General features: G+C 37.0%; 1 protein-coding gene across 4 annotated transcripts in view; it reads right to left on the bottom strand.

Moving 5' to 3' along the window:
• Positions 1-23576, bottom strand: part of RIC1 (RIC1 homolog, RAB6A GEF complex partner 1) — a 145942-nt gene that overhangs the window by 23752 nt on the left and 98614 nt on the right. For 3 of the 4 annotated variants that reach the window (XM_070375852.1, XM_070375855.1, XM_070375853.1), the window contains exons 8-17: positions 19656-19744; positions 14009-14074; positions 13235-13379; positions 12510-12558; positions 9392-9544; positions 7424-7627; positions 2853-2891; positions 2436-2546; positions 1121-1210; positions 162-322 (exon numbers count right to left, since the gene is read on the bottom strand). In XM_070375852.1, the coding sequence (XP_070231953.1) occupies positions 162-322; positions 1121-1210; positions 2436-2546; positions 2853-2891; positions 7424-7627; positions 9392-9544; positions 12510-12558; positions 13235-13379; positions 14009-14074; positions 19656-19744 (1107 nt within the window). The remainder of the gene's footprint in view (positions 1-161; positions 323-1120; positions 1211-2435; positions 2547-2852; positions 2892-7423; positions 7628-9391; positions 9545-12509; positions 12559-13234; positions 13380-14008; positions 14075-19655; positions 19745-23576) is intronic. The other variant, XM_005891357.2, reaches the window with a different exon arrangement.

The raw sequence follows: 23576 nt of genomic DNA, 5'->3' as shown, positions 1-23576 counted from the left end.
AACTATCATACAAAGATCACTAATTAAAATTCCTTGCTTTACGAAACTCTTAAAACAAAGGAAATCAAATATAAAATTAAAATAACTGTTTTGAGAAATAAAACTACAGAGGAAGCATGATAAATAAGAGCAAAAAATGACTGTATATTTTATATACTTACCCATCAGATTTTCTTTCAATACTATAAAGGCATATTGAACAGTCTGCTCTAAAAACTATTACCATGTCCCGGAAGACACTAAGCAGTAATGTTTCTGCTTGTGTTTTGGTGACATGAGCAAAAGCATTGTCCAGATTTGAGGTTCGCAAATACACTCTGAGCTGTAGAAAATAGAAATAAAGACAACTGTAAAAAGAAGATACCTACCATGGATGACTAAATACTTTAGACATACCATTTTTTCATCTACTTTTTTTCAAGTAAGAGGAGCTAAAGACTAATTTGAGCACTAATAATAAGTGGATGTTTCTATTTTGACAAAGTAGGCACATTCTACAAATAACTAAAAGATGAGTGATCAAAACTGTGATGTACTATTATGAGATACTCCTTTTAGACCTGCATATTTAGACATGACATCAGGAAATGTAGTTTCTCAAAAAATAAATATATCAATCAACCAATCAATATATCTCTAAGGACAGACATTCTTATAAACTTTTCAACTTTTAACTATTTTTTATTAGTTACAAATTTTATAACAGAGAATGGCTAAAATCATTAGAAAAAGCAATCACAGAAATCCTGATTATTCCTTTAATTTTTTTTAAAACAGTAACTTGAAAATCCCATTAGCTAAAAATGTGGAATTTTTGATTAAAAGGAAAATGTCTCATTCATTTTCAGTAGGTTATTTTTATACAGATCAAACAATGCTGTGAAAGTGAAAATTGTTAGTCACTCAGTTGTGTCTAACTCTTTGTGACCCCACGGACTGTAGCCTGCCTCTGTCCATGTGATTTCCAGGTAAGAGTATTGGAGTGGGTTGTCAATTTCTTCTCCAGGGGATCTTTGGCAGGCAGATTATTTACTGTCTGAGCCATCTGCAAAGTCCTTAAATAATGCTTAATATATTTAAAATATAAAAATTTATTACTTCTGAGAGAACAAAAACATACCTCTTCTTGACGATCACTTATGTTATAACATGCAAGGACAATAAAATCATTCCACCAGGCTAAGCCGCCTGTCACAATCATATTCTGCTCCTTAAAAAAAATAAAAAACATTTACATTTATTCCTGACAGTAATACATTTGTAAAATATTCCTAATCAGACAATGAAAGCTCTAATTATTTCTGCTCTACTCTCTATTCCTCCCGCCCCACAACATTAAGTGTTACTTGAGGGCCTTTATTAATAATGATTCAGATCCTATTTTTGAAAAAAAAATGTGTATTTCTGTAAGGCAGAAAATACATCACTGAAAGTAACTGGGAACCATGTAGCATCATTATTCCACATTCAGTACATCTTGGTTTACATTCTGGCTTTATCATTTATCAGCTGCCTGACTCTGAATCCTATATAAAATGGTAATAGTAGTGCCCTCACTGGGTTGTTATTAAGATCAGTGAGATATATGAAAAGTGCCTGGTACATAGTAGGCACCTGCTGCTGCTGCTAAGTCGCTTCAGTCGTGTCCAACTCTGTGTGACCCCATAGACCGCAGCCCACCAGGCTCTCCTGTCCCTGGGATTCTCCAGGCAAGAACACTGGAGTGGGTTGCCATTTCCTTCTCCGATGCATGGAAGTGAGAAGGTAAAGTGAAGTCGCTCAGTCATGTCTGACTCTTAGCAACCCCATGGATTGCATGCAGCCCACCAGGCTCCTCTGTCCATGGGATTTTCCAGGCAGGAGTACTTGAGTGGGGTGCCATTGCCTTCTCCAGTAGGCACCTCGTAAATGTCAACTTCCTTTTCTTTTCCTCCTATTTGATTCTTGCAAAACCCAAACGCATGTTTGTATGCTACCCAGATGTTTATATTGTACACAGACAAGCAGGGAATGACCTCAAATTTTGTGGAGATTTATTCCAATCATATCTGATGAACTCTACCTGAAATGGAAGAGTAAATTCTCAATTACAGGATTAGCATCTGATTAACAAGAATTAAAAATTAACTATCTCAACAGACATGAACTTGGGCGAACTCCAGGTGATGGTAAGGGACAGGGGGGCCTGGCATGCTGCAGTCCAAGGGGTTGCAAAGACTTGGACACAATTTAGCGACTGAACAACTATCTCAATACAAAATCCATTATTAAATACCAAGTACCTTATCAGAACTGACCCTTGGACATAATTCAGTCATTTTGTAATGTTTTGATTTTACTTTTTAGTAAGTAAACAGTGGTTTACTCTATACTTAATTCATATTGTAGTTCTCCCACACTTTGACAAATAGGTTTTTAACCTCAAAAAGACTAACCTGGGTAATGTTTCCAAAAAGCTTCCATTTTTTGGTGAGTAAAGAGTAATGTGCAAAACCAAACTTGCCAACAACAGCAATATTCTGGCCAAGCTTATCAATAGCTGAAAACTGAATTAAAAAAAATTAAGATCTCTTCCTTGAATTTTTTATTTAGACATAAAGAGCTAAGGATTATGTCAGGATGGCAGACTATTAATAAACATTTGCGAAGTGAATTAAATGTAAAATGCTAAATTCAAAAATCATATTTAAATTATATTTAACAAAATTATAGATTTACACTAACAATGTACAAGGAATCAAGTATTGAAACTTTTATCAATGCACCCACTGAAAGGCTCAATCCCCAGAATACCTCTTGCAGCACATGCCATTCAATGAAAGTTAACACCAACAAAGTAACAAATAACTCACCCGTATAGGCCAATTGCTCTCTAGATAGGTGCTGGAAATCTAGGAAATAATATATCAGTTTGTAAGACTTTTGAAATGTTTACTATATTTAAATGTAAAGCATTAGCATCATAATATGAGATTAATTTTCCTGTAATGTTTAAAGTGCTCCCAAATAATTGAGTATTACTAGCAGCCAATATTGCATATCGCCTGTCTTATCCATTTCATTATGTATTTCTAGACATCAGGCTTTCCTCTTTTTTCTCTATACTGTTTTTGTTTGTTTGTTTTAAATATTGAACACTCAATCAATAACAGAATGACAAAAGATATTTAGAGAAGCATCTACAATGGTAGCCAAGAACTGTGTAGATGAACAGTCTGGTTTTGCTGATATGAACCATCCCTAAAATCTTATCTAATAAAATCAGAGCCTCAGCAAGAGTTTGTTTTTTTTTTTTAATAGTACTTTCTTATTTTTATATTTTTCTGATTAAAAAAGCAATGCACACTTATAAATTTTAAACAATATAAAAGTACACAAAGTACAAACTGAAATTCTTCTCTTACATCACTGCTCAGGGGAAACAACTGATTAGTTTTTATTCTGTCTCTAAACAGCCATGTACACATAAAAGTGTGCATAAGTCACGGCTATTTATTCACCTGCAAGACTTTTAATATATTACAGATATGAACTCTTCATCTGCAACATCAGCAATAGATGTATCTTTCCATGCTGTCTGTCTCATTTTTGTACATGGTATCATTTTATTACTCTAATGAGAATTTTAAACTTAAAAAATCCTCTGTGAGATATCAATGCAAATTAAGCCAAGTCTAGCTTTATTGAGACTGTGACCTCTCTCTTAGTCTGCTGATTAAATAGTTTCATGAGCACATGGTGAATGAAGGGTGAAAATTAACAGAACAAAGGAAAAATCTTCTGTTCCTGGAATAACTACTGAACCTTCAATTCATTTATTTTCCTTTTACTCAAAGAAAAATTATTACATATTTAAAAAAGGAGAGCCAAATGAAAAAGCCAAGTAAATGCAATCAAATCCAATAAGCTTCTTTGTGTAATGTGAAGATGAAACCAAAGTCAAGCAAAAAAAAAAAAAACCTCCAGAAAACCTGCTGAAAACATCTGTATTAATCTTGATAAAATTTATTCATAAAACTATTTTTGTTAGACTTCACTTATTATCCAGTTAGTCAACCTAAAATCTAAATAAATTAATAGCTTTTAGTACATTAGGAAGTTCTTAACCCCAGAACTGCTTATGTGTGGATGCCTACCTTAGAGAATTAAGTGACAGATATACTTGAAGAATGCTTAACTTGTATCTTAACAGATATGCTGTACCATTCAGGCCAACTAGTAAAATTCATTATGATGGGTGAAATTAGTGCAGAATAATGGTAATCTGAGGTAACGATCAGGTGGCAAAGTAAAATCTGAAAGTAGTTTTGTAGGGGGATATAAGTGAAATTCTTTTTTTGAATGAAGAAAATAAAAATAGTCACTTGAAGAAGGATGTTCCTGGAGTATAACTGAGCTAGCACCCAAGACACTGAAAAAAACAAGCAATCAAAAAACCAAAAATGCCCCTACTTCCCCCAAACCTTGGTATTTCTTAGTATTTATGAAATGTGTGAGTGTGTAAAGTGGGAAGTGAAATCTCACAGCCAAAATGGATTCCAACACGAAGAGTTTCCAATCATAGGAACCACGGTTAAATCTTATCATTTGATCACATTCTGATGAATATCTCTAAGAAAAAACAATTTATTCTTCTATCCTCCAAAAGTGTATGAGATGCCACAAATGGTAAATGGTTTGCTTTCAAAACTTACACTGAAGCTTTATTTATACAGTTTTATGTCTTAAAGATGCTATAAGAACAAAAACTTTTATTTTCCCTAGGAGATCTACATATTACCTGAACTTTTGAGTTCCACCCCTAATACTGAGAAGAGAAAATGGCAAAACTAAGAAAAGAGGTGGCTAATGGATGATGAAGAAACTCAGGTCAGGACTGCATACTCAGTGCATAAAAAGTCATGTCACACTACTGGGAAACCCAGTGCTAAGCTACAGAATCTCTACTCTTAACATCTTAGGATTTTTCCATCTCTTGTAGAACCTACATCTACCTTTTTCCCTTTAAAGTCATTCTGCTAAAACCCTGTCTCCTCCTCAGATTTACTTCTGTCTGTATCTGGTGAGATTGTGAAAACCATCATCCTAGGAGATCTGATCTGTGCCAAATACCCGGAACATCTGATTCACATTGTAGGAATGAGAGCAAATCATTTATAAATTAAATAGCCTTTACAATCCTCTTTGTTGACTTAACAAAGTGCCTGATACATTACCCTGCTTCTGACAAGTATGCATCTGTGTTATTTTTGTTAAAGGAGAAAACATAATTAACATAGAATCTTCTGACCAGGAAACTAATGAGTATAAGGTAGAAAGCTTAAACAAACAAACAAAAAACCTAGTAGTCTAGATGGGGAACAGACAGAGCAAGCAGGATTAGTTGAGCTCATCTGATGAACTCTAAGCTGTACAAGAAGCATACAAAGTACTAATCACACAAACAAAGCCACTTTGATGGAGGATGCAGGCACTCTCCTGGACAAGAGTATGTGCTGAAGGCGGAATTAAACAGGCACCCATGTTTCTTCAGGGAATACTTACTAAAGGCTAAAATGTCTGGAAGGTAAAGTATTAACATTATATAGACACTGTAAAACCACACTACCAAACACACACCACCAAAACACTGCATTGACTCTTGTGGCTGGATTACCAGCAAACAAAGCTTAGGGCAACTCAAAGTAAAAACAATGCCAAGTAGGCACATGCTAGGTTTTATTAATAGATCTAAGTCAGCAGTATATCATATGCTTCAACATTTAGTACCTAGGTTTTAAGATAGGTTCTATTATTCCCTTAATTTGTATCATGGTAAGGATCAAGTCTGCCACTATTCTGCTGTGTGACCTTGGGCAAGTCACCTAACTTCCCTGAGCTTCAATTTCCTCATGTATAAAATCTAGTTGGACTACATGATTGCTAAGGTCCTTCCAGCTCTAAAAATTCTATGAGTCCATTATAACTTAATTTGGGGGGAATACAACAACTCTAGCATTATTTTTATTAGCTTTAAGGAAATGGAAACCATTAGGTAAAGCTAGAGTTAAGTTTATCTTTCTGAGTACTTTAGATATCTAAAGAACAGAATGACAGAAGAATATTGCTAGTACCTATTTGTCTGAAGTTGTAAAAGCAGTGTTATATGCTTCTAACACAGGATACTTCATAGATGGCTATGAATCACAGAATCACTGAATTTTTGAGCTGGAAGGAAATTCCATTTTTGTTATTGCCTGATGGATTTTTGAGTTCCAGACCTACCTTCTTCGATCCTCTGCTCTACTTGGCTCTCTGGCAACACAGACCTGGCTAGGCAGAACTGGCATTCATGCTAGGTCAGTGTAGAATGAATAGTTCAAAGTATGGGGGAATGAAAATAGCAGAGAAATGGCTATAGGAGAGAAGGGAGCAGTGGAAAATTTTAGTCAAGGAAGTAGCTGATGCAGTTTTATTTAATAACTGTTACTAATTATAAAATGGTATGCACATTGTTTGATTTTATGAATTTATCAATGTAAGTTAAATACATTTTCTTTTAGTGTATACCACATGTCAATGTAGGAGATATTCTTCCTTTAATTTTTCACACAGAGACCATTCTTCTATCTCTCATTATCTTCACTCAAAGTCAACTGAAAATAACATGGGTGGTGAAGTAAGCTAGGTAAAAGTATAGAATGTAGAAGACAAAGAATTGTGAAAATAGACAATGACTAAAAGAAACTAACTCAAGAGTAGACTCTGATGTATCTAAGACATTTTGGTGACAAAACTGGGAAGAAAACACTTAGGACTCAAATATGTATGAAAGTTTCTTTCAAGAAACTTCAGTTTACTAACTTGTCCAAATTAATTTTGTTTTCAAAACTCAGAAGTAATTTCTATATTAAATTTCAATTTATCAGAATTACTAAAAGAAACCACTAATTTGAAAGTTACATCAGAATGAGTAAATAATCTGGAGCAAGACCAAGTAATAATAAAATTATTAACAATAATGTTCTAGACTAATCACAAGTCTTCAACTTGGGTCCAAAGTCAGGCAATTAACCTCAATGTGTACCCATTAGGACTACAAGATCATCTGGACAGGGGACTAATTGACAGTGTCACTTTTCATGAAATTACCACACTTCTGCCTCTGCAAATCTAGAGCTAAATTTATACCAAAAGAAGGCTGACAGTCCTGCACAGTAAAAGGGCAAAGCATAAACTTCTAGTTTTTCAAACTATTCACTTACTAATGGACTGGGGGAAAGAAAGGAGAAGACAAGAGGACAAGAGCACAGAAAAGCAGAAGAGAGACGTGACAGTCAAAAAAGGTTAGAAAGTTCCTCAGCAAATGAATTACTTAAAAATCTGTTTTAGGTGCTATCTTAGCAAGGACTAAGTCACTAGTCAACAGCATCTGAAGACTTACCTGTACTACATGCCAATGCCGATGACCAAGTAAAGTGCTTAAACTCTGAGACTCTAAACCACCACCTGCAAATGGGCTCTTTTCCCGACGGGTTCTGTGATCAGAGTGAGCTGAAGAACTCCTGGGATTCTGGCTCTGTGAGGCCTCTCCACAGTTCAAGTACAATCGATCCTCCCCCTGAAGCAACACTTGCTCTTGGTTATTCTAGATGAGGGAAAAGGAAGCAGAGGGAAGGAAAGCAAATAAAAACAAGTAAGGTGGGGGAAAGTAAGTAAAATGTCAATTTAGTTTTATTGCTGGGAATATACCATACATTTCAGCATTGATTTTCCTCACAGAGGACAAGACTACATAAAAAGTGCTCACCCTGTTACATTTAAGACTAACAGGCAACATTTTAAGGATTTCTTCCCAGTGTAAAATAATCTTTATTAAAGTTTGTTTTATCATATAGATTCCAAAACATGCCCATGCCCAGGGTTACAACTGCTATAGAAGTATCTTTCATAACTACTTCAAAATGGCAATGCTATGAGAGATTTTCCATCTGAAAACTGAATAAAACTACTCAATGTCTACAGTTTACAAAGTAGTTTTATATAAAGTATCTCATGAACGATGATAAGAAAAGATGTCTGGTCACTTTGTGTACATGCTCACCGATGTGCCCACATGGCAAGGAGTGGATTAGACACAGGGATAACTGGATTCTGGAGGATCTTTGAAATCATGGGGAGGAGGAAGAGTAGCCTACAGCCTGGTTCAGAACAATTCAATAACTGCTTGGTGAATGCTTGGTTAGTACCAAAGGATGTGCCAGGCTCTGAAGACATTTAGACAAAAAGTTTCTACTTCTGTGAAAGGCCTGTGTTTTCAAATGCAGGCAGATTATTCACTCACTATTTTTTGTAAATTAGATAGATCAGCATCCCGACCCCTCATGTTCCCATTGTAGTCCAAATATCATCTTGACATAAAACTTGGGGTGCTTTTATATTATTATTTTGGATGAGGGAGCAGAGGAAGAAATCCTCTACCCTTGTTTTTCTTATTATTCAACTACAGTAATAAGGTCTGAGATCCACAGTACTTTCATTCTTTCTCAGTGTGTTGTAAATTTTAATTAGAAACTGGTTGCACCATATATTTAAAAACCCATTGATGGCAGATACTAAGATATACATTTCTATCATGTAACACATACTATTCTTATGTATAAATAGTGTATTAATATCTTATTTCAGACTGATAAACATGAATTTATGTTATAATTTGGGGCAGTGTTTCCCAAAGTAGGATTCTAAGGCTTATTTTCTTGCAGGTCTTCCTTAAAAATTCATAGGTAAGTAAGCTTGGGAAATATTGCTTTTTATACACCAACTCCTGGACTTTTACGATGCACATTAGCATATTAAAGACTAGATTACTATGCTAAAGAAATTTCTACAGCTTTAACTCCTTTATTTCACACAAGACAACAGAACATTTTCTTATTCTATGTAATTACTATTTATATTTCTCACAAATTGTGCCTGGTGGAACACACTTTGGGAAATGTTATTAACACTAAATTTTATTCAAGTAAATCTGTAAACACTGTTTTTTTCAAGTTGCTTATGATCCTACTTAAAAAAAAAAAAAAGCATGGGACTTCCGTGGTGGTCCAGTGGTTACAACTCAGTGCATCTACTGCAGAAGGCGCAGGTCTGACCCCTGGTCAGGGAACTAAGATCCTGCGGCCTACCCCCTCCAAAAGCTAATCCTGCTCAGAAATAAAATTTGGGGTATTATTTAATATAAATTAAAAAGAAACCTAATAATCATAGAAAATATACAAAAGAAGATCATATGCCAATTTTAGGAGTACATGCAATATTATCTGTGTCATAAGGACATATCTGTGTCTGATATTCTACATCAAAGCCATTAAAAACAAAACCAAACAGAGTTTTAATTAAATAAACTTACCATACAAGGGTTTACAGTGAGTGCACTCTTGATAAACTGAAACAGTAGAATACCAGGCTGTTTAACTATACTCTTGGAGTCAGACTCATTTTCAGTATTTTGAGAACCAAATCCACTGATTACCCAGAGGTGATAGCCTTCAGCACCCCAGCTCTTAGGGAAAGAGGTCGGGGAGAAAAAGAAGAGGGGGGAAATCAAAGCAATAGAAAATTTGTTATTTTTTCCTGGCTTTAAATATTTAAATTCTCAAATAACCAACAATAAGCATTATTAATTACTTCTGAAGGCTGGAGATACCATGACAAACACCACAGACAAGAATCATATACCTCCATCTACTACATCTTAGATCTCCAGTAGAAACCATCATTGCTCTCCACCTAGAATAGTGAAAACACTACATCCTAATCCTAGCTTGAAATCCTAAGAAATGCCTACTGCTATCTGCAACTTCTCTATGAATTTAACTGCCTCTCAAATACAAAGAACTTCCTCAGAAAGACAAGATCCACATTACATAGCTGAAGCTTGACAAACAAGCACCGAAACAGATACAATCTTGTACAGAACAAAGAACAATGGACTGGCGACTATGAGACTAGGGTTTCCACTGCAGCTTGGCTACCATTTTGTTGTACTACCTTGGCCAAACTATTTGGTTTCACAGGGTTTAAGTTTCTTCCTTTATAAAATGAGAGAGCTCAAAGAAATTAACCAGGCCCAGTCAATTTTAATATTCTATAATTAGATTTCATGATTGTTAAAATCACTTAAAAAAAAAAATCATGGGAAGAGTATTAATTGCTAACCTGCAAGGCCAAGAAAATACTAATGAGGGGAGGAGAGGTCCATGAACTGTTGCAAAATTTCAGAAGTTCTGCTTTCCCATGAGAAGTTTCAGTTGTACAAGTTAACTAAAATGCTAAGATTCTTAGTTTGTGATTAAAATATCAGCTTAGTGAGGCTGGTAACACCAGTTGTTGCACACCATTCAGAAGCACTGATTGGCAGTCACAGAAACGGTGTTTGAAAATTACAAGTATGAAGGTGTGTAGAGCCATCAAATGGGATCCTTGGTGATGAAAGGTTGGGAAGCCCATGGTTTCAAGGCAACCATGGTGGTTTAAATTCTTTGAGAAACCCATGATCAGAAAATGCCTTCCTCTGTGGAGCAGGAGAGAAAGGTAGTGATAAGCCTAAGCCTCACAGCCACTAATTTCACAAAGATGGTATGGAGAGGGCTATAGTAAGAAAATGTTTTTATGTAAGGACAAGGGTAGTTATACCTCACTGCTTTCTACAGAAGCTGTTGAAAACTGATGGTAAAAATACTATTACAACAAGGACTACAATTCTTTTAAGTCTACGGAAAAGTTTAAAATATGCTCAATATGTCCTCCAGGAAAAAGACCCAATGAACACTTCACATTAAAAGAAAGGAGGCTATGGGAAGTGGGTGCTGAGTCACATAAGAAATGCAGGTTGTTTTGGAAAAACAAACGCCTGATCTGAACAGTCACTGTGTTCACAGAGACGACAGGGCTTATTGGACACATCAAAACAAAATAAAAATCAAACACTGAAAATTAGATAGCCTGTTAAAGACAGACTGTTAAAGATAACGCTTTTATTAAAGCAAGAACTGTTTAAGAAGAGTCTCATGAGACTAGAAGAGCTTTTTTTTTTTTTTTTCTGAGCATGCAGGCATAGCTTATTACCAGTGTTGTGATAGTTTCAGGTGGACATCAAAGGACTCAGGCACACGTATACATGCATCCATTCTCTCTCAAATTCCCCTTCCATCTAGACTGCCATATAACATTGAGCAGAGTGCTGTACAGTAGGACTTAGGACTTTGTTGGTTATCCATATCAAATATAACAGTGTGTACATGTTGATCTCCAACTCCCTAGCTATCCCTTCTCTCCATCCTTCCCTCCTGGCAACCATAAGTTTCTTCTCAAAGTCTGTAAGTCTGTTTTTATTTTGTAAATAAGTTCATTTGTATCATTTCTTTTTAGATTTCTCATATAAGGGATGGCGTATGATATTTCTCCAAGAAGGTCCAAGTTTTCTTTTGGGGTTTAAGTGAAGACTCATACACATGATGAGGTGCCTGGGGCATAAACTGATTTTGGAGTGGAAGAAGTCAGTGTGGGACTTCCTTTTGAGAACAAGTGCAACTATTCCAGAGTTCTCAGAGCCTTATCAGCATCAGCAGCATCATTACTCCGTTTACCTTGCAACTTCTCATACTCAGATAATAGCATGTCCTCCTGTGCTGTGTGGTTAGTTGTGTCTGACTTTTTGTGACTCTATGAACTGTAGCCAGCCAGGCTCTTCTGTCTATGGAATTCTCCAGGCGAGAATACTGGAGTGGGTTGCCATGCCTTCCTCTAAGGGATCTTCCTGACCTATGGATAGAACCCAGGTCTCCCACTTTGTAGGCGGATTCTTTACCATCTGAGCCACCAGGGAAGCCCGGATAACAGCATAGGTAATAATAATAGCTAATAATACATAATAATGGGAGGGCAATTATCTCAGGCTCCTTAGGCCACTAGCTGAGGGAAAACAAACCCAGGCGCAGGTCTGGTTCATCCGCTCAGGGCATCACACAGGACACCCTTGGGATCTGGCAACCCTGAGGTTTGACACTAAGGATATGTAGGTGGGACTGGCAAAAAGCAGGGAGGTTCAAGATAAAATAATCTGGGCGTTAACCAGTTAAAGTTTCTGCTTTAGTGTAGACGTTAATATCTACACTTAAATTTAACTTAGGACTCCTTTGTCACCAAACCTTTGAATAAATAAGGAAAGGGACCAAGAAAATATGCAATGTAAGACTGGCCCCTGAGTGACCAAAAAAAAAAAATTATGCAAAAAGCTACCCTAGTGGGAACCTTGAAAAGATTCAGGTGACTTTTGTTGCTCACACCCTCTTGCAGATTCTCAACAGAGCACTGCTCCAATTCTGCATAAATAAAATACCCCCCTAGACTTTATTCTCATTTTGGAGAAGAGCTTTTTTAATTTTATTAGGTCAGTATGAGGGAAAAACAGGAAGAAAAAAAACAAGTTTTTCACATTGTATCAATATTTTATAGAAAGAACTTACCATAGAGTTGATTTTAAGGGGATCTTTTTTGGTACCATCTGACCTATAGCTGAAACAGAACAGAAAATTTAAAAGAATCTTCTAATTGCATACAACATTTAGCTTTAATTTTTTTAAAATGATTTTTTTCCTTTGAAAGAGAAATACCCAATACTGTGTGAAATATGAGACTCCTGGTCAATGTACCTAGGTATGTCACTGAGATACAGTCTTCCAGGTACTAAATAATTTCTTGACAGGGTCATGCAGTTTGGGCAGGTGTGTTCATTACGTCAGAACTAAAGTTCAGCGTAGTATATGAAACAGGCAGAGAAATTAACCCACTTCTGTCAACCCACAGAGAACCTATACTAACTCAATGAGATAATGTAATTTTTTACTTCCTACTAGCTACTTATATATATAGTTTACAGCTCTTATTAGATAATAAGCTACTTGAACAGATTCATGTGTGATTTAGCCTTGAGTCAAACATTTATCACATATACAACAGGGGTTCGATAAATAAATGCATTTTTATTGAATGAACAATCAACTGAAAGAGGATGGATGTACGAGGAATTGATACATTCTGAATAAATTAATTCTGAACCTTATAAACTGTTTTGGGGCAAGTGTCAAATAAGGCAAACTGTGAGCTGTATGACAAAGTGCATGCATGTGTGTGTGTGTATTGTCTCAGAGAAAATGGAGTTATTTTGTCCAAAATTTCTTTAATGACTCACGCAAAATCTCCTCCAAGTGTACAAATCAGCTGGGCTCCAAATACACTCCATAAAGAAAGGCCTCCATATTCCCAGGTCACTATTACAACACTATTGTCAGGAGACCACCTGACCAACTTAACAGCTCCTGTTTTGTTCCAAATGTCTGTTAAGAAACCACAGAAAAGTTAAGGATAAATGACTGCTTCATACTTAGTACTTTTTACAGCCTCTATCTTCAACTTGAAACAAGCAAAAAGGCATGTCTGCTTCAGTGAGATGAATTCAGTTCATTTAGGGCTATTTAAAATTAGTATGATCATCAGCCTGGGCCTGATTTAAGCAGAACAAACTCTGTACCCAAGTGATTCGTAAGAACCCAGAACCATTTCTTGCTGCTATTAGCTTAAATAACTATTGATATAACTGTGTGGTCTTAAAAACTCTTTGGCTTTGGGAAAATCAGTTTCTCTAAGATGGGAATAATATTTCCCTTGAATAATTCAATACAATATCAAAGTACTCTACAAAGTATGAGGTGTTTCAAAATATAAAATATTTTGCCATGATCTCCATGTTTTTTCAGTAATATCAAAGGGAGTCAAATTAAAGCAAATTGAAGTTTAACCTTATGTTAGGATTAAGTAGGTAAACTCCAGCTTTGGCACTATAGATGCTTACATCTTCTTTTAACTAATAATATGTCTTCTAACCCTATATATAATTACTAAAGCGGAAAATTTCATTGCATAGTAAAATCCAAGTTTCTTTACTGCAGAGTTAAATGAAACATACCAGCATTTCCCATCAGGAATTCAACAAGATCTGTATGACCTTCTTTACAATTACAGTTCTTTACATCTGCAGTATTAATAAATTTTTGTTGTAAATATATCTGCTGCAAAGGGGTGGTATACAGATATTAGCCTACAAAAGACAGGCTTGGTTAACAGAGTAAAACTTTTTCCCTCTGCCTATGTTTGAATCCTCACATTACCATTTCCCACCATAATTCAGGTATATGAGTAACTGGTATTTATGTATATAAAAATGGGAACATGTCTAAGCAACATCATATCTTATTAGTATACTTTATACACTTAGGAGAGAAATTTAAATCCAAACCAAGAAAAAAATACAAACTCAAATCAAGGCTTATAAAACGAAAGCAATTCCATGTGCAAGGAAAAAAAAAAAGGTTTAGATGTGTATTTACTATCACAAAAAGCTGCTAGTGTTTTAGCTTATAAACAGTATTCCTATTATCCCAAGTAAACATATATATCTGTATGTATATATCTACATACACACATATGTACGTATTTTCCAAGCATTGTACACATGTTAAAAAAATCTAGGTACATAGATGTACAATAAAATAGTAATGATGGTTAACCTAATTTTCAAGTGGCAGGAATACAAAAAATTTATCTAGCTGGTAACCTACCGTAAACTTAAGATTGTGATAATTTGCATAATGAGAAAAATGTAAAAAATAATCCCCAAACTTGCTGTTACAGTTGAATTTGCAAGACAGAAAGGATGATCTCCAGGAGCCAGAAGAAAAAAACCAAAAGTGAGACTGGTTAGTGCTTGAATTAAGGCAGCCTAGGTGTGAAGAGTCAGAGAAGGCAATGGCACCCCACTCCAGTACTCTTGCCTGGAAAATCCCACGGATGGAGGAGCCTGGTAGGCTGCAGTCCATGGGGTCGCTAAGAGTCGGGTACGACTGAGCGACTTCACTTTCAATACTGACTTTCACTTTTCACTTTCCTGCATTGGAGAAGGAAATGGCAACCCACTCCAGTGTTCTTGCCTGGAGAATCCCAGGGACGGGGGAGCCTGGTGGGCTGCCGTCTATGGGGTTGCACAGAGTCGGACACAACTGAAGGGACTTAGCAGCAGCAGGTGTGAAGAGTGGGAAGTGATGAGGCAAAAATAGTTGGAAATATAGGGACAGAAGGTTGGAATGGGACCTAGGTGTGACTAGGGAGTTGGGGGTCCTTATACAAAGACAAAAAAGGGGTTTCAGGGCAACATGAGTCTGAGAATCAGAATGGAAGCTGATGATCATGTAAGGATTCCTGATGTGCTGCCACCTGTAAAAATCAGCCAGTGAAGCCAGAAGAAACATAGACGCTTATGTCTGTTCAAGAGGCAGGACAACACAAGTCTCCCAACATTTTAAGCAGCTGTATAGCCAAAAGTTACATAATCCAAAAGGGCAGCCCTCTCCCATAACAAAGACCACAAGAGCAGGAATTAGCAGATAACTAAAGGGAGAAATGGCATGCCAAGAACCTGAGAAAAGGAAACAACCTGAAAAATTCAGTACAGTGTTGTCAAACGATCAACAGAAGGGATCAACAGAACTTCCTGAAATGATGTAAATATTCTATATTTGCTTGGTCTAACAGACAGCCACTAAGCTGCATCAGGCTATTTAACATTTAGGTGTAAAGAGGCAACTGAGATTTCATAGTAATCCAAATCTATGCCCCCAAATCACTAATCCCAAAGAAGGTGAAGCTGAACGGTTCTATGATGACCTACAAGAGCTTTTAGAACTAACACCAAAAAAAAAAAAAAGATGTCCTTTTCATCATAGGAGACTGGAGTGCAAAAGTAGGAAGTCAAGAGATAACCTGGAGTAACAGGCAAGTTTGACCTTGGAGTACAGAATGAAGCAGGGCAAAGGCTAACAGAGTTTTGTCAAGAGAACACGCTAGTCACAGCACACACCTTCTTCCAACAACACAAGAGATAACTCTACACATGGACATCACCAGAAGGCCAATACCAAAAACAGACTGATTATATTCTTCGCAGCCAAAGATGGAAAAGCTAAGCAAAAACAAGATGGGGAGGTGACTGTAGCTCAGATCATGAACTCCTTATTGAAGAAAGTAATAAAAACCACTAAGTCATTCAGGTTTAAATGAATCCCTAAATCAAATCCCTTACGATTATACAGTGGCGGTGACAAATAGATTCAAGGGATTAGATCTGACAGACGGAGTGCCTGAAGAACTATGGATGGAGGTTCAAACATTGTACAGGAGGCAGTGATCAAGACCATCCCCAAGAAAAAGAAATGCAAAAAGGCAAAATGGCTCTCTGAGGAGGTCTTACAGATAGCTGTGAAAAGAAGAGAAGCAAAAGGCAAAGGAGAAAAGGACAGATATAACCATCTGAATGCAGAGTTCAAAAAAATAGCAATGAGAGATAAGAAAGCCTTCCTCAGTGATCAATGCAAAGAAAGAGGAAAACAATAGAATGGGAAAGACTAGAGATTTCTTCAAGAAAATTACAGATACCACAGGAACATTTCATGCAATGATGGGCACAATAAAGGACAGAAATGGTATTGACCTAACAGAAGCAGAAGATACTAAGAAGAGGTGGCAACAATACACAAAAGATCTTCATGACCCAGATAATCACGATGATGTGATCACTCACCTAGAACCAGACATCCTGGAATGTGAAGTCAAGTAGGTCTTAGGAAGCATCACTATGAACAAAGCTAGTGAAGGTGATGGAATTCCAATTGAGCTAGTTCAAATCCTAAACAGTGATGCTTTTAAAGTGCTGCACTCAACATGCCAGCATATCTGGAAAACTCAGCTGTGGCCACAGGACAGGAAAAGGTCAGTGTTCATTCCAATCCCAAGAAAGGCAATGCCAAACTACTGTATAATTGCACTCATCTCACAGGCTAGCAAAGTAATGCTCAAAATTCGCCCAGTGAGGCTTCAATAGTATGTGAACCAAGAACGTCCAGATGTTCAAGCTGGATTTCAAAAAGGCAGAGGAACCAAAAATCAAACTGCCAACATCCACTGGATCACAGAAATACAAGAAAGTTCCAGAAAAACATATACTTCTGCTTTACTGACTAAAGCCTTTGTCTGTATGGATCACAACAAACTGTGGAAAATTCTTAGAGATGGGAATACCAGACCACCTTACCTGCCTCCTGAGAAATCTGTATGCAGGTCAAGAAGCAACTGTTAGAACCAGCCATGGAACAATGGACTGGTTCCAAATTGAGAAAGAAGTACATATAGGCGGCATATTGCCACCCTACTTATTTAACTTATATGAAGAAAATCATGCGAGATGCTGGGCTGGATGAGGCACAAGCTGAAATCAACACTGCTGGGAGAAACAGAATAACCTCAGATATGCAGATGACACCATCCTCATGGCAGAAAATGAAGAGGAACTAAAGAACTTCTTGATGAAAGTGAAAGAGGAGAGTGAAAATGCTGGCTTAAAACTCAACATTCAAAAAATGAAGATCATGGTATCCAGTCACATCACTTCATGGCAAATAGATGGGAAACTGGAAATAGTGACAGACTTCATTGTCTTGGGCTCCAAAATCTTTGCAGATGGTGACTGCAGCCATGAAATTAAAGGACGATTGCTCCTTGGAAGAAAAGCTATGACCAACCTAGACAGCATATTAAAAAGCAGAAACACTACTTTGCTGACAAAGGTCTGTCTAGTCAAAGCTATGGTTATTCCAGTGATCATGTATGGATGTGAGAGCTGGACCATAAAGAAACGTGAGTGCTGAAGAATTGATGTTTTTCTTGAGAGTCCCTTGGACTGCAAGGAGACCAAACCAGTCAATCCTAAAGGAAATCAGTCCTGAATATCATTGGAAGGACTGATGCTGAAGCTCCAATATTTGGGCCACCTGATGTGAAGAAATGATTTATTGGTAAAGACCCTGATGTTGGGAAAGAGTGAAGGCAGGAGGAGAAGGGGAAGATGGAAGATGAGATGGCTGGATGGCACTGCCAACTCGATGGATATGAACTTGAGCAATCTCCGGAAAGTTGTGATGGACTGGGAAGCCTGGTGTGCTGCAGTCCACGGAGTAGCAAAGAGTCAGACGCGACTGAGCGACTAAACTGACTGAGGCAACTAAGAAACATTTTGATTTTCTTTTAGTTTCATTTAAATGACCACATGTGGTTATCGCACTGGACATCACATCAACAGTATGGATAAAAAAGAAACAGATAAAAGGGTTAGAAAACACAATCAAAATACACAACACCCTGTTCTTGCCAGCTGCAGCAAAAATTCTTTAGGAGATAAGAAAAAAAAAGCAACCTTTAAAAGCTATGCAATAAGAGTGATAAAAACTTAAGGAACTAATTTCTATTTCTGGCAATATAGCAAATTTGATAGCTGGAATGACTCTCCACACTGCAACAAGTAAAATGTTAAACAGAATACTTAAATATTTCAAAATATTAAAAAACACTGGGAGGTAAGTGAGTGTACAAACTGCTGTTGCCCTGAATTTTTCTGCCAAAACCTAGAGACCTGACTTTCACCTATGATGACTCTCAACATATGAGGAACAGAAGATAAAACTCAGAGCTTGGTCAAGACGGGGAATAGAAGATACCCATGTAATGCTGAGAATACAATGTCATATTCAAGGGAGAGTGAGAAATAAACTCTACCACATAGAAGGTGAAAAAAATAGCAAGAAGCACTTTCCTGTTTTTGCCCATGGTATTGAATGGAAAATAAAGAAGCTCCCCTGAGAATCTGCAACCACAAGCCAGTTCTCAGGCTCATCTAAAATCTGTATAACTTGTAGGATTCAAAAATGAAAAAAATCTCAAACAGAGAATATAATGCAAAGGCTTCAAGACTAATGTAGTTTTCCCAGGTGACTGGAAGAAACAAACAGATATCCTCTCAGCAAAAACTCATTTCAATCTAGTTTCTGCTTTCCTGATCAGAAAACATACATATGCTTTCTTTCCTCCTCTGTTCTTGACTCAAGAAGTAACAGTTGGGCCTTAGAAGTTAACCTGTGATCATGAAAGAAAAGGCCAAATGAATGCCAGTAGAAGCTTACCTTTGGATTTCTTGCCATTATAGAGAATAAATACTATTTGTTTAAGGGATAGTAAGTTGGGTTTTCTGTTAGTTTCAGTCAAACACATTTCCAATAATAACAGATTTTACACTTACTCCAGTGGACAGAATTCACCTAAGAGTCACAAAGGGAGTTCCAAGAGAGACTTTTTGTTTTGTTCACTACTGTGTACCAGCATTTAGAACAATGTCTGGCCTATAGTAGGTACTCAATAATTACTTGTTGAATGACTAAATGGAAATGAAGGCATAAAATAACAGAGGCAATGAAATTAGGAAAGAGTCTAAAGCAAAGCCCAGACAAGCAACATAGAGGCTACAACTAAGTGAGGATAAAGAAAACTGAATGGAAGATAAAAGAGGTCTCCCAGGAGACTCTAGTAGAAATCCTTGAGTCAGAGAGAATTGTTGTTACATGTTTTAATAATACTTGGCCTTTGGCATCCATCATCTAATTCAAATCAAAACTCACTACACATATTATCTGTAATTAAGAAGAAAGGGGAAAAAAAAAAAGAAGAGGACTCACCAGGATACTGTTTTGCTGTTAATTCTAGTTTATGAGACAGCTGCATGGCTCCAGTGGTGTTATCTATTGTATAAACCTGTACAGAACCACTGTGAAAATCAAAAAGACTTTCAGTGTAAAAAGACAAATACAAATACAAAAAACATGACTATGGAAATATGTTCTGCTGATAGTATAAACTAGAACACAACCATTTTGTAAATAATTTACAGTCATCTCATAATCTGAAACAAATGCATATTCTACAGTCTAGTGATTTCACCTATAGATATATCCTAGAAATATCCTTGTCTTTGTGACATATACAATGTTCATTATAAGACTTTAAGTGCAAACAAATGCCAACCATTCACATGTCCAGCAACGACAAAGGGAAGAGAAACTGGTATATTCATATAATAGTATACCATATAGAACTGAAAATGAATTTTTGTCCTATACCTTAAAATGGACAGCATCTCTCTCTACCCACCCATCTATCTATATATCTATATAAATAGTATAATTTCATTTCTATACTGTGAAAAACATCCAAAACATAGTAGTGAAATACATTTGTGGTAAAAATACACAAAGAACTAGTGCACACAAGTTCCAGATTAGTAACTGCCCTGGTAGAAAGAAGAATGTTTCACAGAAGAGGAGGAAGCAGGGGCTTCATCAGTTCAATACTGGTAATATGCTACTTTTCATTTTATATTATTTTTTGTATGTATACATTATCAGATCAGATCAGTCGCTCAGTCGTGTCTGACTCTTTGCGACCCCATGAATCGCAGCACACCAGGCCTCCCTGTCCGTGACCAATTCCCGGAGTTCACTCATACTCATGTCCATTGAGTCAGTGATGCCATCCAGCCATCTCATCCTCTGTCGTCCCCTTCTCCTCCTGCCCCCAATCCCTCCCAGCATCAGAGTCTTTTCCAATGAGTCAACTCTTCACATGAGGTGGCCAAAGTACTGGAGTTTCAGCTTTAGCATCATTCTTTCCAAAGAAATCCCAGGACTGATCTCCTTTAGGATGGACTGGTTGGATCTCCTTGCAGTCCAAGGGACTCTCAAGAGTCTTCTCCAACACCACAGTTCAAAAGCATCAATTCTTTGGCACTCAGCCTTCTTCACAGTCCAACTCTCACATCCATACATGACCACAGGAAAAACCATCTCCTTGACTAGACGAACCTTTGTTGGCAAAAGTAATGTCTCTGCTTTTCAATATGCTATCTAGGTTGGTCATAACTTTCCTTCCAAGGAGTAAGCGTCTTTTAATTTCATGGCTGCAGTCACCATCTGCAGTGATTTTGGAGCCCAGAAAAATAAAGTCTGACACTGTTTCTCCATCTACTTCCCATGAAGTGATGGGATCGGATGCCATGATCTTCATTTTCTGAATGTTGAGCTTTAAGCCAACTTTTTCACTCTCCACTTTCACCTCCATCAAGAGGCTTTTTAGTACCTCTTCACTTTCTGCCATAAGGGTGGTGTCATCTGCATATCTGAGGTTATTGATATTTCTCCCAGCAGTCTTGATTCCAGCTTGTGTTTTTCCAGTCCAGCATTTCTCATGATGTACTCTGCGTATAAGTTAAACAAGCAGGGTGACAATATACAGCCTTGACGAACTCCTTTTCCTATTTGGAACCAGTCTGTTGTTCCATGTCCAGTTCTAACTGTTGCTTCCTGACCTAAATACAAATTTCTCAAGAGGCAGATCAGGTGGTCTGGTATTCGCATCTCTTTCAGAATTTCCCACAGTTTATTGTGATCCACACAATCAAAGGCTTTGGCATAGTCAATAAAGCAGAAACAGAATGTTTTTCTGGAACTCTCTTGCTTTTTCCATGATCCAGCGGATGTTGGCAATTTGATCTCTGGTTCCTCTGCCTTTACTAAAACCAGCTTGAACATCAGGAAGTTCACGGTTTACATACTGCTGAAGCCTGGCTTGGAGAATTTTGAGCATTACTTTACTAGCGTGTGAGATGAGTGCAGTTGTGCAGTAGTTTGAGCGTTCTTTGGCATTGCCTTTCTTTGGGATTGGAATGAAAACTGACCTTTTCCAGTCCTGTGGCCACTGCTGAGTTTTCCAAATTTGCTGGCATATTGAGTGCAGCACTTTCACAGCTTCATCTTTCAGGATTTGGAATAGCTCAACTGGAATTCCATCACCTCCACTAGCTTTGTTCGTAGTGATGCTTTCTAAGGCCCACTTGACTTCACATTCCAGGATATCTGGCTCTAGGTTAGTGATCACACCATTGTGATTATCTGGGTCGTGAAGATCTTTTTTGTACAGTTCTTCTGTGTATTCTTGCCATCTCTTCTTATTATCTTCTGCTTCTGTTAGGTCCATACCATTTCTGTCCTTTATCGAGCCTATCTTTATACATACTCGTATATCTATGATATGTGTTATGATTCTGTTAAAAAAATTTTTTAGAAGGGTCAAACTGTTACAAAGGGCCAGAAACCAAGAGAGTTTTTCTATTACATCTAAGCTACATTTCAAAATTGAACTACAATAATCATAAAAAACACCATTTCTCCTTACATGGCTATTCTCAGGTCAAAATTTAACATCAATGTTGTTTTTAAAATGATTTAAACCCAAGGCTGCTTCTGCACATACCAGGATGACACCAAGCATATGACTGCCAGAATGTTCTGACCCTAATGTGTAATCCTTCAAGGTAGGAGAAGTCAGACGGTCTCCTCACAGCAGCTCTGATCGGTTTCCAGCCAGGCCTAACTCTTAAGGATCAGAATGGGACTAAAAACACCTGCAATAACAGGCTGCTTAAAGCTATCCCATAGCTCCCTGATGCTCTGTTTTTAAATTCCTTTTTTTCTGTTTCATTTTGTATCCTTTCTCTTGCTATGTTCTTCAAGTATATTAATCTTTTCTTCTGTAATATTTGATTTGGGTCTTTTATCTTCCACATTTCAATTTAATACTCAAAAGAAGTTCTCTCTTTGTGCCACTCTCTCCTCTCTGGTGTCTGGTCTGTGATCCCCTGCTGCTTTGGTCTCCCAGACTTTCATTTGCACACACTCAGTCCAGGGAATCTGCCAGGCTCTGTCTCCCCATCCACGTGCTGGAAACTCTCTCAAAGAAATTAAAACTGGGACAGTTGAAGAGTTGTTTTTTTTTAAATTTTTTTATTTAGATTCTCATCTCTCAGGGACCACTGTCCTTTGTTGCCTGATGTCCTATGTCTTGAATTTGAAATAGCTGTTTCATCTCTTTGTCCATTTTCTTGACTATTTCAGGTGGGAGAGAAAATCTGATCTGTTATTTCAACCTGTCAGAAGACAAATGCCTGGAACATCTATCTGGACTACCTGCCCAATTAGCTACCTTGCAGAGACACAGCACTAAGTGGCTAGCAGGTATTGTTTTTGCTTTGCATCTAAAATTGTCAAGTGCTAACTCTGGGTTGCTGAGCTCTAATAAGTCAGTGAGGAATCCAGACATCTCTAATATAAGAAGTAGGTGTTAATAATTACAAAAGATTGACAATTTAAGTATTTATAGTGCCTATATTCTTTATTTTTCTTTCCATTTCTCATAAGCCCAAAATTATTTTTTTTATTAAAAAACTACCTACTAATCTCAAAACAAAAAAACTTCTATAATAAAGATATACGTAGCTATTATCACTACAAGTAATCAAATTTAGCTCATCAATATTGAGACAGTTTGATGCTATTGCTACATGATGTCACAGGAAGTACAAAACATCACCTATGACAAAAATGTCTAACTAGAATCTAATCAAACCTTAAATACAAGGGTAAGAATAAGGTTTTAAACTGGTAACCTAAAAGAAAGTGACTTTCTACAGAACTCTAAGGACACCAGCTACAGACAGATTAATTGTTCAAAGTAAGTACTAAGAGATCAGGGCTAGAAGCCACTAG

Source organism: Bos mutus, chromosome 8 (assembly GCF_027580195.1).
Source record: "Bos mutus isolate GX-2022 chromosome 8, NWIPB_WYAK_1.1, whole genome shotgun sequence".
Classification (NCBI taxonomy): Eukaryota; Metazoa; Chordata; class Mammalia; order Artiodactyla; family Bovidae; genus Bos; species Bos mutus.
This window is presented reverse-complemented; position numbering and strand designations above follow the sequence as displayed.